At 41.4% G+C, this 19,491-nt stretch overlaps 1 protein-coding gene across 2 annotated transcripts in view; it reads right to left on the bottom strand.

Moving 5' to 3' along the window:
- Positions 1-19,491, bottom strand: part of SLC9A7 (solute carrier family 9 member A7) — a 73,795-nt gene that overhangs the window by 34,158 nt on the left and 20,146 nt on the right. For both annotated transcript variants that reach the window (XM_080612529.1, XM_080612530.1), the window contains exons 2-5: positions 3,347-3,546; positions 2,001-2,078; positions 1,215-1,291; positions 89-201 (exon numbers count right to left, since the gene is read on the bottom strand). In XM_080612529.1, coding sequence (XP_080468655.1) covers positions 89-201; positions 1,215-1,291; positions 2,001-2,078; positions 3,347-3,546 — 468 coding nt within the window. The remainder of the gene's footprint in view (positions 1-88; positions 202-1,214; positions 1,292-2,000; positions 2,079-3,346; positions 3,547-19,491) is intronic.

The following is a 19,491-nucleotide window of genomic DNA, read 5'->3' as shown; positions in this document are numbered from 1 at the left end:
TGTGCTGTTAATATCTTTGTGCCATGCAGCTAAACCATAGCAATGGGATTATTTTAGAAGGTTATTAAAAAAATGTTCAGCAAGCTACCTGGATCAGTGGCAGATATTATCGCTCCAAAGAGGAGGCAGTCTGTGTAATAGAATTTATCAGAGAGCTGACCCACCAACTTCATTAGTTTCACGACCCCATACATGAGATTCCTGAAGAGAAAGAGGACAAAACAGTCAAAGTCAAACAAGCTGGTGCATTTCAGACAGGCAAAAGGAAAGCACAAGCAACAGTCCTTCAGGCAGGCTTGGTTATGCTACAGCTCTGTGGGATACTGCAACAGTTTAACACTAAGCTCCCAAAATTAATCTTCCTCTTTTACCTAGGAAAGGGGTCAAGTGATATATGAACTGCAAATTATAAGTTACAGCCAGCAAAAAAGCATGAAATCTGTTCGCACAACTAATACACAGAATTAAAAGGGGTTTTTTTTTCCCACCAAAGGGAACATTTCCCTACTCAAAATTGTTTCTCCCAACGCAGTACACAGGCCAAAGACTCTGAGCTAAGAATAGCCTTCAAAATATTTCTCTACTGAAATTCTCTGAGACAAACTAATGTCACCTATGCAATTCAGGATTTCTGTGTTTCAGAATATTCATACACCAGACACAGTAATATTAGCAGCAGAAGAGATTGTATGCAAGTAAACCAACACGACAAGCTATGAAACTATGTGTGTGCGCAGATACACATAAGATTACATATACACACATAAGTACATAGAGAGAGAGCATGTGCATGCATGTGGGCACTGAAAGGACATCTGAAGGTTTGATAGCTAAAATTCTATTACAAGTAATGTCCACAATTCAAGTTAAAGTCAACCTCAATAAGAGTTTAACAAGGTGGGTTTGTTTGGGTTTTTTTGTGCCAGACCGTTACATCAGAAACCCAATGCTGCTCTTGAGTTCTGTGGACTTGTCAAGTGGTTCAAAATTGACAATATTTTGCCAATATGATAAAACTTGCCAATTTCAAGGGATAGTACCATTTAGAAGTGGGATGAGTCTCAGCAAAAGTTGCATTTGCATTTTATATGGAGCATGCACGAATAAAATCCTCAAGCAAATTACAAAATTGATCCAATCTGGCAATCTCAACATACACTTTATCAACTCAAGCTTTTGTATAGAATGGAACTGATATCATGAAGTTTACTTACCCAATAATAAAACAAGAGACTGCTGTTCCTAAAAAGGCATAAGCCAAGATAGACCCCAAATTCCTGAAAAAGTGTCTCTGCATAGGAAAAAGAGGTTTATAATCTTATTTAGAAGTTTTATTGCCTGTTGAAAACATAAGCACACTATTACATGCATTAATACACAGCAACTCTCTTCCGTTTTGGAGAAATGCTCCAATTACTGCAATGCAAATTCTGTCCACATTCTATAAACTGAATACATAGAATCTGATCTATTAAATCCTACATGTAGCTTATAGACAGGAAATTTTCCACACAGACAAGAGATGAAGAGATCTCTTTTCATAAGAGATGTAAGAATTAACTGCAAAGCTGGAAACCAGCACTGATGCATGGTATTTTCAATTAAGAGCAGAATCTGGACCCTCCTGCCATTCAGGGTCTGGCATATCCACACTGGCAATCAGGTTTGGGTCCACTTCTCAGCATAATTTACTGCATTTTGAATATTTGAGAAGGACCAAAACAATTCATAGCAGGACATCTTTAACTTCAAATGAAACTCTCAACCTCTGGCAAAGTTCAAAGGAAAACAAACCTGCAAGATTAAATAGTTTAATGTGTTTAGAGTAAAAATTATTTATTTTCTCTTAAAACAATATGACCTAACCATCTATAGGGGAAATGAAATTTTTCTTACTGCCATAAAAAAAATAAATGCTTGAAATGGAGACTGCACTCCTGAACAAATCAGCAGTCTCACATAAAAAAAGGGATATTCTCCTCAGAAAAGGTTACACTTACTTTCTTCAGGCTGTAACCGGCATGAAAAATAATAGGAGGCAATAGAATGTTGAAAAAAACTTCTGGGTCAAATGTTACCTAAAAAATAAAATATGAAACTTCAATTAGAAACAGATATACACAAGCTGTTGAGTCTTTTCGCTCTTTTATGTTCTGACAACTACTATTTTTGGTTATTAGAATAGCTAAGTTGACCCTTGAAAATACTGGCTAGCTCTATACATATGCAGCAGCAAAAAAGCTGCAGCTCTTCTTGGTAAACAGCATCTAGAAAAAAGACTGGCGTTACATCCAACACTAATGATTACCTTGCAGCAGTCCCAAACAGTCCTCTAAGTTAAAAAAATTCTAGTAGAAATGTTGCTAAAGATCTTTTACTGTGGCACATGATACTCATACATGTGCAGACGAAATGCTATTTTAGCTTTGGTTTCTTGCAAGTCTAGCCACTGCACAATTCCTGCAGACCAATTAAGTCAGATACAAGACTGGTTTTCAGGAATTAGAATCGTATGTCCTTTTCATGTATCTCAGCAGAAGCTCCAGATATTCATGATAATTATGCATGACAATACTTTTATAAGGGCATGTAGTAATAGTACAATGGCGAATGGCTTTAAACTGGAAGAAGGTAGACTTAGATTAGATATTGGGAATACTTTTCTTTCAACTAGCTTCTGATATCTATAGCAGACAGGTAAATATAAAGAGTCACCTAAGTTCTTCTCATAGCAGAAAGTATTTTTAGGTTATAAACCCTAAAGTCTCAATTCTATACTTCAAAGTCTAGCTTTGATATACACAAAAGGTGGTTAATTCCTGACACTGAAGAGAATAAGAAGCCAAATAGCAGATCTGAGTAACAGCCGACAGATTAATTTTACCTCCAGTACTAGGTTGTCTCATTTGGTGGATTATGGGGATGTAAGCAGTAACTATTTCCTGACAATAAAGAGATTTAAAAACACAGAGAAAAAGCACTAAGAATCACTTTTCACTTAGAAATTATCATGTTCCTTATATAGTATCATACAAGGCAGTGTCAGGCTTTTTTTTGTTCAACTGGTCTTCCCAGATTCTACAGATGTTAGAAAAACACATTAAGTCTTCAAAAAGCCACCAAAGGCTTTGGGAAAGCACTACATACATGCAACAGAGCACAGTTTCACCAGCAGAATACAATACAGAAGGTGCTTTTGAATTAGGCATTGAAGTGCTGTTACTATCAGGAATACAGACACTTGATACTACCTAACATTCAAATGGGATGAAGGGGGGAGAGTAGTAGAGGGAAGTATAGATACAGGAGAAACACTCAGCCGGGCACAAGAAAGGTCTATCCTCACCTTCCGCAACATGTCATTTTGCTCCACATTGTGGATTTTCCCAGGGCTTATTTCCCCTTTGAGCGTATACTCAAAGAACTTCCCGCTGACGTTGACCAGCAGCGTTGTAAATGGCCTGTCCTCCTGTGAGCAGCTGAACGGCTTATCGTGGCCACTGGTAGAGGGAGTCCCATATCGCAAGATCACCCCAACTATGAGTCCTGGAAGAGAGTTAAGAAATCCATGAGGCTGAACTCCTGTACCTAACATCCTAGTTTCAAATGACGTCCATGGTATAGTGCATGAACATCACAAGTATACGTGTAACATAAACATTTTGCCATGAATTGTTACTACCAGTTTCCTGAAGAGGAAAAGACTCACTGAGTACATCAAAGCTACCAAAGAAGTTATAAAATCTGGTATCTGCCCTGAAATGACAAACAAAAAGACTTCATTTCTTGCTTTGTCTTCCTCACTCTCAAACCCACAACATGTAAACCCCAAGTTACACAAGAGGCTAAACAGTAGGACATGCTGCACTTGCCTAAAGACAGAACTGAGTAGATAAACCACTGCCAGCAAATAATGACTGCTGAAAACATGTGACTGTAACAGAGCTGAAACAGTGATGTTTGCCACAACGATTTACAGCTGCAGCAAGGATGCAGCTTTTTTGCCTGGCAAATCTAAAAAGCAAACAATGCTTGTTGCACAATCTCCTGCATATTCTGCAAACTTGGCAACTAAAATCTGGATAACATGCACAAAGAAGCCCGCTATGTCTTTTTGCAAGCATTTTCCACATTTCACAAAACCAAAAATAAAGATAAAAATGAGTAATCACAAGAGACCTAAGATTCAAGAATATAAGAAGAATTATTCAGCCAGCCTAGATAAAACCCAAACAGAAAACACTATCAATAAGGGATGCATCAAACACAACATCAAAAAATAATTTACAATGTAATTGAAGGGCCATGCCAGGAGGCTGGAGAAGCATAAGGTTTTAACTGAGCACCATTCCTTTTAAAATGTACTAAGAACAAGACTCTAGTTCTATGTACAAGAACAAAGTGGTTTTGGTTTGGTAAGTAAACAATTCAATACCCACTTAAAGGCTCCCCTGTTGCCTTAGGGTGATCTGGGATTTAATCCTTGTTCCAGACAACTGCAAGATAAAGATGAATGCTTGATCCTTTTGTTGACAAGTCAATAGTCAATGCTAGGTTTGCTCCTCATGACCCTCAATCTGCATCCACAGACCTGTTTTCCCAGATGGAAAATGAAGCTGACAGGTAATAACCAGAGAATAGATGAGGTATAACAAAGAAAAAAAATCCTACCACACATCACAAAAAAAAAAAAAACAAAAAACAAACAACAACAACAAAACAAAACCCCAGACAGCCTTATCTTCATGGCACAGTGCAAAAAGTCACCAAACTATGCCCCCAAAAAAGCCAACCAAGAGAACACACCTCATTCTCCTCAAGTTCACAGTGGGAAAAGAGTTTTAACGCATGAGATGGCAATAGCTGTGACACAAGTGGACAGCTCACCTCTGGCCCTCTTTTTCTACTATCAAGAGAACTCAGATGAAACTAGATCATTAAAAAGTTAGCTAGAAGATTAGGATCTGTTTTATTTAGAAGAGAAGTACATACTCAAAGAATACATAGCGGAAGATACATATGGGAAGAACCTTCCCCCCAACAAGATAAATCACCTTGCTGAAGTTTCAGATGCTAACAATTTAAATACAGAGGTTTATACAAGCTTGCGGCTAACAACCCCGGGGCCTTTCACAGCTACGCGTGATGGCTGCAGCAGAAATGCAGCTCTGCACAGTGACGGGTTACAGCCAGTCACATCCAAGCCACTTGCACTAACAGTTATGGCTACAGATATCCCCACCAACCCAGCCAGGCAAGTAGCCAAAGCTTCCTGCTGTTCTCACCCCCTCACCCATAAGAAGAGCTAGGTTTACAGACTACATCAGGAAGATTGACTGTGTTATAAACAGATCTAACCAGCATCAGCAAGAAATCCTGTAGTAAATCGGAAGCCAGAATGAAAACTGTAGGGAAGAGCTTACACATAGTAGTGGCATAAAGCCAAATCTATACTGGTGCTAAGCTGAGAATAGAGAGGAGAACACTGATAGACGTCTTTTAGGCTCAGAGTTTGTCCTTAGTGAATTCATTGCAAAAGCAGATGGAAATCCCCCATTACTATTGCATTACTAAGAGGCACTGGAGAGCAGGATGCAACTGCATTATACAACTGGATATAATGCACTCACTACATTTTCTCCCCATAATAAAATATACCAGTTATTTTAAAAGTGGTTTTGAAGATATACCAATTATATCTACTACTGGTACATAGTGTTTGAATTGAAACATCCTTTAACCCTCAGGGTCCCATGGCCCAGCTAGCACAGCTACAGGGAAATACTGTGTTTTCATACACCTACTGCTAAAATACCAAACTGGACAACCTTTGCAAGAAGAGCCATGCAGTTATGAACATCTGATCTCTGCTGCCAGGCTGCTGTCTTGCAGCAGGATGCAGCTGGGACCAGGATGAACAGCGTTGAGGCAAGAGGCCAGCAGAAAGAGTTAGGTGGCTAAAGCTACCCATAGCTCAGTTATTAAAGGAAATAAGTACTAAAATAGGAGGGGCCCAAAGAGGCCACACAAAATCCATGGCCAGCTTCATCAGAACAAACATTAAGCACCCAATAGTTCAAAAGATGGAGGGAAGGTTTCTGATCTTACAAAGGTACAAAGGTATTGCTATATTTATCATAGTCCCAAAATAACAAGTTTTGAACATTAAAGTGAAATGCATCAGCTGGACACATTTGACAGACATGACCAGTCTTTCCTTTTATTTGTTAAACGTAAAAACCAGTAAATTTTGAAAACAACACTGCAGCAAACCATTGACTGACCTGTCGAGCTGGGCAGCACTGTTCAACAACAAGAACCTGCCTCACCTTGGCCCACAGCCTGTCTCCCTTTAGCCCAGCCCATGTAGAAGCAGAGTAGCACATTTTGGGTACTTGGACACCAGCTTCCTTGTGGTGCAGGCAATGGTGAGTAAAATACCTGCTTGCTATTGGAAAAACACAAAGAACATGTAAAAATGATTTCTTACATTCAAAAGCCTAGAATTTTCCTCCTTACTCCCAAACTAAACTTTTTACCAGCTTGAATACAAGAAAAAACAAAACAAAACAAACAAACAAAAAAAAAAACCAACCCCAATGAAAAACCAAAACCCAAACAAAACCAAACCACAACACACCAAAGATGAAGAAAAGCTTGGCAAGAAAGATGCAAGTATTTTCAAGGCAAAAGACTACTACTACTACACAGTATTTATCACACAGATTGTTTTACTGTAGGCTGTTTGTGTGCATTGATACCACAGCTGGAAAGTATTACTATAAATAGCCTGAAACACCAACAGAGAAAGTATTTTTCCTAATGCAGGGTCAAACTATGAACACCACAGTCCACACCTTCAAATTTGACAGTGATTTATGAGGAAGTTTCAACATGTCTTACAAAGTAATTCAAGTGTTGTTTCTGATCCAGAACCAAGCTGGTAATGCTGCACATAAAAAATAAACAAAAAGTAAATGAGATCAGGTGTTCCATGTCATCTCCAAAATGCTAGCAACCTACTCTCTATGCCATTTTCTTGCCATTCACCTGTACTATTCTGTATAAGAGTACAAATGAGTACCACTATACAACCCCTTGAAGAAGGATTGAGCAAGTGGCTGCAGAGCTCCAGACACCCACTAGCATCTCACATTCAGCATCACTAATCTATTAGCTACTTTATCGATGGTGCAACACTGCCAGCATGGCATTTATCAGCCTGTCACAGTGCTGCAGAAGAGTCAAGACTTGAAAAATAGGAAGCCTGTTTTGAAACTAATCCTCATATTTGGCAGTTTATGTTCAGCAGTGTAAATGCAAGACAAGTCTTCACTGAAGTGAAGAAAAATGGGCATTTTTCAACTGGGAATGGAGGCAGGTGATGCCAGTCTTCAAGTCTGGAGGAAATTTTGGGGATATCCAAACCCTGAAATGCTGAGTAACAGATTCAAGGTCATGCTTTGTCATTGCCTTAGGGCTATTGTGGATAAGGAAGCTAAAAGACAGTAAACAAGCTGGTAGTTCTTCCTCATAGGCAAACATACAGTATGCTATCAAGGGCATCTTAGTAATATACAATTTATTCACTTTTTAAATAAGCCAAGCTACGCATAGTTTTGAATATAAATGAACAGATTACTCAAAAAGGTTACTGGGACACTGTGCAGAAGCAAGTGTCAAATCAACTTCCTGGCTCTGCGTTGCCAGGCATGTGTGCACTGTGCACATACTTGCCTTCTCACAAGACATGGGCTCCAGGAAAATCACAAGCACATCTGTGATGGTCAAAAATGCCCTCTGACTAACCGTTGCTATGGTTTTTCCTAGGGAAACTAATTCTTTTTTATATGTTAGTGTAATCTACATACTCATGTATAGTGAAGTGGTCAAAAAATGTTATGAACTATGTTAGCAGAGAGGTACATTTTATTTTGTAATACACATTCTTGCCGATGATGAACAGGTTTAAGGTAGAAAAAAGTAATTTAAAAATACAACTACAGAAAGGTTTAAACAGAAGACTGCTTTGGAACTTCAATGGTTAACTTCTGAAGAAATTAGTTTCACGTATAGCTTCATATTTGCACAGAAGAGTTCTATCTCCAGGGAAAAATTAGATTGTTCTGAATGATTTAAAGATGAATAGATACTATTAGCAAGATGACAACCACAGAAACATGATCATAAAGGTGTGGTAAATGATAACCAGGAAGAAAAATTGCTCCCTGTATCCTCCCCTAGATTCTAAAAGTCAAGAAAAGAGAGAGTTAAAAAAAAAAAAAAAAAAAAAAAAAAACCAAAAAAAACCACAAAACACAACAAACAAACAGATCGCCAAAAAATACCCTACAACAAACCACAACCCCACACTATATATTTGTCCTGGGTTCAGCAGTAGCAGTCACTTTTTCTCCTTCTTAGTAGCTGGTGCAGTGCTGTGTTTTTGACTTTCGGCCTGAGAACAGTGCTGATAACACCGATGTTTTCAGTTGCTGGTCAGAATGTTTACTCTGACCAAGGACTTTGTGAGTCTCATGCTCTGCCAGGGAGGAGGGGAAGCCGGGAGGAAGCAGGGACAGGACACCTGACCCAAACTAGCCAAAGAGGTATTCCATACCGCAGCACGTCATGCCGGGGGATGTAACTGGGAGTTCCCTGGAAGGGCTGGTTCACTGTTGGGTGGGGGCGAGGTATCGGTTGACAGGTCATGAGGTGTTGTATTCTCTTCCCTTGTTATTTCTCTTATCATTATCATTATTGGTGGCAGCAGTAGTGATTTGTGTTATACCTTAGTTACTGGACTGTTCTTATCTCAATCCGTGGGAGTTACATTCTTTTGATTCTCCTCCCCATCCCTCTGGGAGTGGGGGGAGGAAGGGGGGGAGTGAGTGAACGAGCTGCATGGTTCGGTTTAAACCACGACAATACTGAACAAGCGAAGCTGAAGGCTCAGCCCTGGAAGAAACTGCTGTCCTGCGGTAAGAGCATGTGCTGTGTGGTCCAAGCACAGGCTTGTGAGTCAAGGCTCCTGACCCAGTTCCCAATTTCAGCAGTGACTCAGTGGAAAAGTTCAGACAAGCTATAGAAGTCAATTTAAAGAGACACTTGAAACTTAGAAATATCTGTGCCTCTTACAACAACAGTAGTAAAAGGCACAGGTATTTGTCAGAGGGTACAAAGGCAATCAGAATCTGCAATTAATCACAACTCAAATGTTTTCAAGTTCTTTTACCATATAACCATTGTTTCATGCAACAGAAATTTAACAAGTTATTTGCTGTTAAGTATTTTATAAGTAACATTTACAAAGTTTCTTTATACTTTAAAAATGTAAGTATTTCTCCTTAGCTATAAACCACAAAGCAGCTAAAGCAATACACATACTAACTTCACACACGTTCCTAGAGGTGTGAGCGGCAATGGGCAACCACAAAGACTTCTGCCTCACTGTGGCTCCCTTTCGCTGGAGCACAGCTGAAGCATTTCTTTCAACGCAGATTTCTAAGCCAAATGAGGAAAACCCCCAAACACTGAGATTCTTTCCCCCAGGTACATTGATGACCCCCCACTGGCAGGCACCAGAGAAGAAAACAGCAGGAGCAGCGGCAGCTCTATGACATGTAACAGAAAACTTCCTATCTATATAATAGTTGTGTTTTGTTACTGCTTTTCTCTCATTGCATATGCATGCTCAGAACACTCCGCGTATCTCAAGCAGGTGGGTCACAAACTCCTCAGAGTCCAAAAAGAGTAACATCAAGCTGCTTGTTACAAAAAGCTTTACGGTAATATCACCTGCCTCAGACACTAGCAAGAAACGAAGCTTCCCAGTTCAAAAGAAAAAAGCCCAGACAATAATTATCCGCTCTTCCCTTAAAAGGCATTGTAAAGCTTCAGCAGAAGGAGTTATTAATCTGTCATTGTAAGGAGTGAGGCTTCAATCTGCAACACAATTGAAACTTATTAAGGAGCAGCAATCTCTTTGCTGACACTGTCATTTAATTTGAAGGTTTGACATAAGGAGAGGATGAAGGGCGAAGCGGCAGGAAACACATCTATCTCAGTACAGCTTTGGTTCAAAGACCCCACAATAGCTACAAGGAGAGCTGTTAACTATAGATAAGCCTGTTGCCTTGCTATGAAGAGCTGTGCACCCCAGCCTCAGGCCTTCACTCATTTGAAGGATATTCAAAGTGATGGATGTGTGTAGAGGCCTTTGTACTAAAAAACATTTCTGGAAGCTTCTGATTAGGACAGAGGACGAAAGTCTTAGGAAAAGAAGAACAGGAAGAACTTCGAGTTTGATGAATAAACTACACCTGCACTGGAAAGATTTTCAGTTGTCTCAAGGAGAACTTTCCAGTATTTTTATCTTCCCAAAGGTCTTTTTGCACCAAGCCCTATTTATTTCCTAACAACACAACCTTCTACCTGTAGGACAGAAATAGCTTCCAAACTGACTGAATATTCAAGAAAATCTTTTTTGCTGAGGCAGGCCCCATACTCTGTAGCTGCAGGCAGATGACCAACCAGCACTTGTAAACAAAATGGTTTGTGGCTACAGGGAACTGCACCAACCCAAAAGACAGAAATAGCAGCAAGGTGACAGCACTGGATTTTCGTGATCATTATGTGTCAGCATAGAAACCTTGTCATTGCAACATCCAAACACACAGTTTGGACAGAAGATCAACCTTATCTTGCAGGGGCAACCTGCAGCTTACAGATGCTTCCCAAAGCAGAGCTGAGAAGCCAAAGGTTTCCTCTCTTTTGCCTTTCTGGGGGACTGCTCTGAGCATGGGCACTTTGGTGGCCATAGCCTTTCCACAAACACACTATTTTCAGTCCTACTGGATTTGGAGCTGTTTAACCCAGCATCCCAGCTGCTCTGACATCCATCCCACTTTACATGTTAGGAACCAAAAAAAGCCAGGGAATACTCTTCTAGGATCTTATGGACAGCTGAACAGAGAAGCAAAGAAACCAATTATTGCTTCCTTTCCTATATAGTGTAAAACTTAAGCAGCTGGTTTAGTACTAACTGCAGAAGCCAGGCAAATGACTGCAGCCACAGCCTCGGACGCATGAGCAGTTTTATAACACTTTTGCCTTCCTAATTGATTCCCAAGAGCTAGAGAAGAAGAAAGATTGTACTTTAAGCTGCAGCAAGAAAAATCAGCCAAAGCCCAGCCCCGCTCACAAGCGGCACATTGTCCTGAGGTCCCACAGCTGCATTTCACAACCTCCTACAACAGCCTGTTAACACTCTCCTCCTTCTTCCCTCCTAAACTGATACAAGGTTTACCTTACTCCAGCCAAACTCACCCTACAGTTCCTAATCACTAGGATTCTTGCTCTGTTCCCATTACAAACTGATGCCTCCTTGCCTGCCCCTGACGTATCTCAGGTGCTGCTCTGGCCTGAGCAATCACCCCTTTCCAGCCTTTTGCGCATCAGTGGTGCCAGCATGGTGCCTGAGCAATCATATCCTCTTTGGCTCTCCTCTGCATCCCACTGCAACTCTAACCCCAGCATGTCTCACAGGTGGAACAGGTGTGGTTGGGAACCTATGATTTCATGTCCCCTCCTATCCCAAAGGTGCCAGCTGAGCACTAGTAAGATCAGATTAATTAGAGACAGAGCAGCCAATTCCCACTATGTGGAATAATCTGACCCTGACATCCAGGGCAGCTACTGACACTACAGAGACTTGGTGCATGGCCCTTAGCAAGACAGAGAAAGGTAAGGAGTAAAACCTCCTTCCAAAGGCTGATCTCACATAAGAACCACTGTACACTCCATGAACTTGCTATTATCCTAGCTCTAAATGAACTTATTTACATTGTCTTTTGGCCGTTCATTCCTCTACCCTGTATATTCTCTCAAACAAGTAGAAAGAAAAACAAACATAAGAGATTGTTAGATTGAACCAGCAGGTTTTCCTGTAAAAACTGTTTCAACACAACAACTCCCAGCCCCACACTAAAATTTTGGGTTTGGACTTATGAAAAATAGTCACTATAAAGCAAGTCTTGCATCCTCAAGGTGGAAGGGTACCCTTTCAGGAAGATACCAATCCAAAAGAAGGGTCTTTATTTCACTGGCTTCACACCACCGTACTTTCAGAGCTGCTCCAGACAAGCAAAATCAAGATATCCTCCTAACTTCCTGAAGCCATTTCTCATGACATTATTTTTATCAATACCAGGAGTTAACTATGTCTAACAGTTAGAAATTACTTAAGTCAACTTGCTTTTAAAAGAATTAAGTGTGTATGGTAAGTATAAAAACCTGTGAACTTACACATTTGCCATCAGAGGCATGAACAATTCCCACTTCCCATAAAATTAGAAGGCAGGGAATGATGGACTCACACCCACACATGTGAGATAGAGTTAGAGCAAGCCATGAAACCAAGCACTGCTGCTCACCATGCATAACCCTTTACCATTTTTGCAGCTTCATAGCCTTTTCTCTTTACTTTTCCATTTAGATGTTTTAAGTGAAATACAGCATCAGCTAATTCTGGCTTCACTTCACTTTCACGTCTTCAAAGATACTCTTTTTTTTAGTCTAAGAAAATGCCTAACAGAATAATTCAAGTACCAGTGACAAGAACGTGCAACACAACAACAAGCAGTACAATATAATACATTTTGTCCAGCTTAACAACTGCCATCACAAACCACAGAAGTACCTCACTTAATAGCGATGTGGCTGTTAGGGTTCTGGTAGCAGATAAATAGTTTTAAACTAATACAAAAACACCCAAAACACTGGTTTGTGTACATAACAAGTTACACTACCCTGCACTTATGTGCTGAGACAACGTGTCAACATTGCTTATCAGGAGAGAGCTATACTTGGAAAACAGACGTGTCTTTACAAAAAGCTTTTTATTTTTAAAAGTTACATACTAAGACTATTGCTTTTGGACAATGTGGTTAAGAGATGGATGACTACCTAGACATTTGGTAAAGCACCACTTGAAACCTCCAAGAAGGACTTCAAGGCTTGTTACCACCTGAACCTGCAGATTAAATAGCAGTGTATGGGCATTTATTAATACCCTCACAGCACAAAAGCTGGAGTGGTAGGTAATACACAAAGACTGCAGATTTACTTCAGTGGAGGCTAAGTATCTAGGACAACTCACTGCAAGCTTCTATTTTGCCTTCACCAAGCTTAGTTTTGTTGCCACCACCCTCTATATCCTGACATTTAAGGAAGCCATTAGGATAAGTAAAAGGCTTTTGCCCAGAGCCAGCAGGAAACACAGCTGTCATCTTACCTCTTTCCAAGCAGCCAAGCTAAGAAGAGAAATCAGTTAGAGCCTATGCTTGCCTGCTTCTCCCATTACTGTTTCAAGTCAAAAGATAGGTAACTTTTCCATTGCCTGATCAAGAGGACAGTGTGGATGAAGCGCTCTACTGACAGGAGCAGCCTCACGCTTGCAGGTGCTTGTGCTCATGAGAGACTTCAACCACCCTGGTATCTGTTGGAGGGATGGTACGGTCCGGCACAAGCAATCCAGGAGGTTCCTCGATTGTGTGGAAGACAACTTCCTTCTGCAAGTAATAGAGGAGCTGACAAGGAGAAGTGCCATGCTTGACCTCGTGCTCACCAACAGGGAAGGGATGGTTGGAAATGTGACGCTCCAGGGCAGCCTTGGTTGCAGCGATCATGAGATGGTCGAATTTGAGATCCTCAGGGCAGTGAGAAGAGCGTGCAGCAAGCTCACTGCCCTGGACTTCAAGAGAGCAGACTTTGGCCTCTTCAGGAACCTGCTTAGTAGGGTTCTGTGGGATACAGCCCTAGAGGGCAGGGGGGCCCAAGACTGTTGGTTGATATTCAAGGATCACCTGCTACAAGCTCAAGAGTGTTGTGTCCCGACTAGAAGGAAATGTGCCAGGAGGGCCAGGAGACCTCTTTGGATGGATAAGGATCTGCTCAGGAAACTTAGAGGGAAAAAATAAGCTTATATAAGGTAGAAACAAGGACAGGTGGCCTGGGAAGAATACAGGGATGTTGGCCGGGAAGCTAGGGACCAGGTGAGGAAAGCTAAGGCCCAGTTAGAATTAAACTTGGCTAGGGATGTGAGAGATAACAGGAAGAGATTCTGTAGTTACATTGCAAATAAAAGACAGATTAGGGATAATGTGGGCCCTCTCCGGAAGCTATCAGGAGAACTGGCTACCCAGGATTTGGAGAAGGCTCAGGTTCTTAATGACTTTTTTGCCTCAGTCTTCACTGGCAAAGGCTCTGACCACACCAAGTCTTGGAAGGCGAACGCAGGGACTGTGAGAATGAAGACCCTAGGCCCACTGTAGGAGAGGATCAGGTTCAAGATCATCTTAAGAACCTGAATGTGCACAAGTCCATGGGACCTGATCAAATCCATCTGAGGGTCCTGAAGGAGCTGGCGAATGAAGTTGCTAAGCCACTATCCATCATACTTGAAAAATCATGGCAGTCAGGTGAAGTTCCCCATGACTGGAAAAAGGGAAATATAACCCCCTTTTCCAAGAAGGGGAAAATGGATGACCCGGGGAATTACAGACCAGTCAGTCTCACCTCTGTGCCTGGCAGAATCTTGGAGCAGATTCTCCTGGAAGGCATGCTAAGGCACATGAAAAACAAGGAGGTGGTTGGTGACAGCCAGCATGGCTTCACTAAGGGGAGATCCTGCCTGACCAACTTGGTGGCCTTCTATGATGGGGCTACGAAACTGATGGACAGGGGCAGAGCAGTTGACATCATCTACCTGGACTTGTGCAAAGTGTTCAACACTGTCCCACACAACATCCTTGTCTCTAAATTGAAGAGACATCAATTTGATGGGTGGACCACTCGGTGGATAAAGAACTGGCTGGATGGCCGCACGCAAAGAGTTGTGTTAATGGCTCGATGTCCAGCTGGAGACCGGTAATGAGTGGTGTCCCTCAGGGACCGGTGTTGGGACCGGTCTTGTTCAACATCTTTGTCGGTGACATGGACAGTGGGATTGAGTGCGCCCTCAGCAAGTTTGCCGATGACACCAAGCTGTGTGGTTTGGTTGATACGCCGGAGGGAAGGGATGCCATCCAGAGGGACCTCGACACACTTGTGAGGTGGGCTGATGCCAACCTTATGAAGTTCAACCATGCCAAGTGCAAGGTCCTACACCTGGGTTGGGGCTATCCTAGACGCAGCTACAGGTTGGGCAGAGAAGAGATTCAGAGCAGCCCTGCGGAGAAGGACTTGGGGGTGTTGGTCGATGAGAAAATGAACATGAGCCGGCTTCAGTGTGTGCTCGCAGCCCAGAAAGCCAACCGTATCCTGGGCTGCATCAAGAGGAGCGTGACCAGCAGGTCGAAAGAGGTGATCCTGTCCCTCTACTCTGCTCTTGTGAGACCTCACTTGGAGTATTGTGTGCAGTTCTGGTGTCCTCAACATAAAAAGGACATGGAACTGTTGGAGCAAGTCCAGAGGAGGGCCACGAGGATGATCAGGGGACTGGAGCACCTCCCGTATGAAGATAGGCTGAGAAAGTTGGGGCTGTTCAGCCTGGAGAAGAGAAGGCTGCGTGGAGACCTCATAGCAGTCTTCCAGTATCTGAAGGGGGCCCACAAGGATGCTGGGGAGGGACTCTTCATTAGGGACTGTAGTGATAGGACAAGGGGTAACAGGTTCAAACTTAAACAGGGGAAGTTTAGATTGGATATAAGAAGGAAGTTCTTTACTGAGAGGGTGGTGAGGCACTGGAATGGGTTGCCCAGGGAAGTTGTGAATGCTCCATCCTTGGCAGTGTTCAAGGCCAGGTTGGATGAGGCCTTGGGTGACATGGTTTAGTGTGGGGTGTCCCTGCCCATGGCAGGTGGGCTGGAACTTCGATGATCTTAATGTCCTTTCCACCCCTAACTATTCTGTGATTCTATCCCACTACTAGAGGACTCCAGCCCAACTGAGCATTTTAAGCCCACCATGATACTTCCTACATCCCAGAAGCTATATTTTAATATGTCTCAAAGTATTAGAATTTAACTCATTTATATCCTATAGCCAGACACGGGGTATCTTTTGTGCCATTTCTGTTAGAAAAAGTCACAAAAGTGCTATAAATGAAGTTAATTTTTTATGGACATTGGAAGACTTTGGTGCACTTGAAGAGAGTTCTGATGTAACAATTTGCCTTTTAAAGCCATTAGCAGTTTCCAAGAGCTCCCATACGTTTACCTTTCAGGCTGATCATCAAGATGGGTGTGGAAAAAAGAATAGTAATCAACTGCAATCAAAAATTAGTGTTGTAGTATAAGCACCAGCTGAAGTCTGACAAAAGAATTTACTAAAGTTTAAGCTGAAGTTCAAAATCTAGAGACATATTAGAACAAAAATGAGATGTTCTTGCATGGCATTTACAATTTGCATAGATAACTAAAGAGAAAAAAATATTTACTCAAGCCTCTGGAGGAAAAAGGAAGGAAAGAAAAAAAAAAAGGAAAAAAGAAAAATTTGCCTTTTTTTTTTTTTTTCTCTTTTGCTTCAATGTCAGCTGAAAGTTGCTAAAACCACTTTTAAGACCTATAAAAAGCCACTTCCATGGGTTTAAAAACAGAAAAGTTTTTTGGAAGAGTTCTAGAGGACTCCCAAGCCACATAATTTAGAGCAGTAACTTCCAACTTCAGCCACACAGCTTCTTACGCAAAAATAACTCAAAGTACTCTTGCGCTTACCATGAATTTTCTTCGTGAAATATGCCAACATAATGACAAATATTTTGTTCAGTTTGTGCATGACTTCCTACTGCCCAAGGGTTTGCAGAAAGAAAGAAGTCATATTTTTTGCTTGGGCTGCCCAAAACTCAAACAAGGCAGCTGTTTCAACAGCAGCCTCCAACTCAACCTAGCAAATTTGGGATGCAAGGTGCAGAGGATGAACACTTTCTGCTATCACAAATAAGTCCCACTGGTGGGAACCTGCAGAGAGTTAACAATCCTGAAAATTGGCTCCTGTGTATCCAAAGACAAAACCAGGGCTCAAATCAGAAGTTTGGAATTGAAAGAGTCCTTATGTTCACAGATGCTGCATAAACCAATTTACTCAGACTGTATTTCCCTAGATTCTCCACGGCTTTTGAAGGAGACAAATAAAGTTTGTCTTCATGGAGCAGCAACAGCTGCTCTTTTCTAGCACATGAGCAGACCTTTATTCACAGCTTTGACTATTACCATTGCAGCAACAGATGTGGGTTGCATCTCTCATGCATCTCCTGCACCTTCAAGACCAGCATCCCCTGGAAAAGCCTAGGTCCCGCCAAGACACTTGGCATCAAGCGGACAACCAGAACATGCAGGCTGTAGCACTTGCTGGACAAGCAGCCTCTGCCAAGTCACTTTACCTTTTAATACCCTCCGAGAAAGGCAACCTGAAACTTGCAATAGTTCCACTGATTAAGAGCAAAACCAAGGTCTTGCTCTGCTGTACAAAGTATTTTTTATTTTTTTTTTCTTATAAACGGCTTAGAATTTTAAAATAAAAAGAGTATGGAGCTGTAAAACTGATGATTATCGCTTTACCCTCCAGACATGGTGTTGCAAGCACACCTCTGAGTTTAAAGAACCAGTGAGAAGTCCAGCACAGGCACAAGATGGCTTTTAAAAGATCTATTCTCACTTCAGAGGCTTTTTACACATTCAGGCCAAACTGCAAGACTCAAGACTTCGCAATTCAACACTCACAGATCGAGTGGTCTCTGTACTATCCTCAACTTATGTTGCTGCAGATGTTGCAAAAGGGGTACTTGCATGAAAGTAACTTGAATTTTGCAGTAAGAAGTATTTTTTGTCAGAACTATAACATTTCACAGTTCCAGTTCCTGAAGAAATGTCTGATAAAAGCAACACAAGTTCTGTCAAATAAAAATTGTACAAGTTGCTTTGCTAGACTTAAATTTTATCCTCATAAATGCCTGTGCTTGAAAATATATTTGCTGTAAAAGATTAACTAAAGACCTCCATAAAAGATTTTAAAAGGGGATTCAAAAAAGAAAGTCAAGACTTCTGAAAGACAAAGAAGCAACAAGAGTGAGAAAAGACTGCACTGTACTGTTACATCAATCACTTACTAAACAGAAAAAAAAACACAAATTAGCTTGTAAGTATCTCCAAAGAGGCTTCCATCACAGCTCTGCAATTGGTTATGAAAGACCAGAAACAGTTCTGGGTATTTACCTAGGCTTGCGCATTTACCATAATCAGAGCAACAGCACAAACTCAAGGGACACCAGAAAACTCACAGACACTGGAACAGGGAGGGCACTATAACATAGGTTTGGAGTGGGGAGAAAGGAGGCTGAGTGATGACAGGCGCAGAAGCAAAGACAAAAACACTCACCAAGAAGCAAAATGCAAAGAAGCTGAAACCAAAACTGCATGGAGCTGCATCCCCTGACTTGTCTCTTCCTTCCCTGCTGCTACCATTACCTTATTTTTACTCCAATAGCACATTTTTTTGCAGAACACAATTTTCTAAAGCAAACCAAAGTTCCCACTCTGTACATACAGCACAATCAACTTAATTTCAGATTGCTTTAGAAAATTGCTCTCCATTACCAGAAATCAGCAGGTGGAACACAAGAACATTGCATACATGTCTTGGATTTATTAAGATTGGACTTATCACAAGTCATGGGAGGCTGCTGTGCACTAGGACCATGTCCTGTTTGCTAAATTTGGAAAGCGTACCAGCAGGGTGAGTCTCTTCCAAGGGTGACAAAGCCTTAAAGCAAAGCCATGCTACCTACAGAGTTACATTTCAAGCTTGAGTCTGTAAGAGCTTCTGGGTCACGCAAACAACCACGAGCCACTATTTACAATGGGATGTGACTTGGCATTCTTGAAGTTAGTATTTAGAGGTCTGCAAGAATGGTGGGCTTTCCAAGCTTCAGTGATACATGAGAGCATATCTGGGAGCATAAAGAGAAGGAAGTCCCCACTGCAGGCATAAAAAGGGAGACAACTAGAAGACATTCAGTAATGTTTTTGATCTTGTTCCTTGCCACTCCTTACCTGCAAGATGTAGTCATGGCACTCCCCTACAAACACACCACAGGATTTAACAGTTGAGAACCCTTTGAGTGTAGTAGTCATATTCCCAAAGAACAGGAGACAGAAGAAAACTTTACAGAGCCATGCTACATGATAACAGCTCCATATACCACATACAAGCAACTCTTCTAGAAGCTAAGTACAAATACAGGCCAGTTCCTTCAGTGGGACCTATCAAAATTGTCAAACAGGAACATAATAAAAATAATCTGTGACATGGTGTCATGGTTTAAAAGCAGCCAGCAACTCAGAACCACACAGCCACTCACTCACGTTCCTTCCCCTCCTTGGGCAGGATGCGGAGCAGGATCAAAAGAATGTAAAATCTGTGGGCTGAGATAATAACAGTTTAATAACTAAAATAAAGTATAATAAGTAATAAAATAATGTGGTAAGAGAAAGA

This window comes from Psittacula echo, assembly GCF_963264785.1.
Source record: "Psittacula echo genome assembly, chromosome: 3".
NCBI classification, from domain to species: domain Eukaryota; kingdom Metazoa; phylum Chordata; class Aves; order Psittaciformes; family Psittacidae; genus Psittacula; species Psittacula echo.
This window is presented reverse-complemented; position numbering and strand designations above follow the sequence as displayed.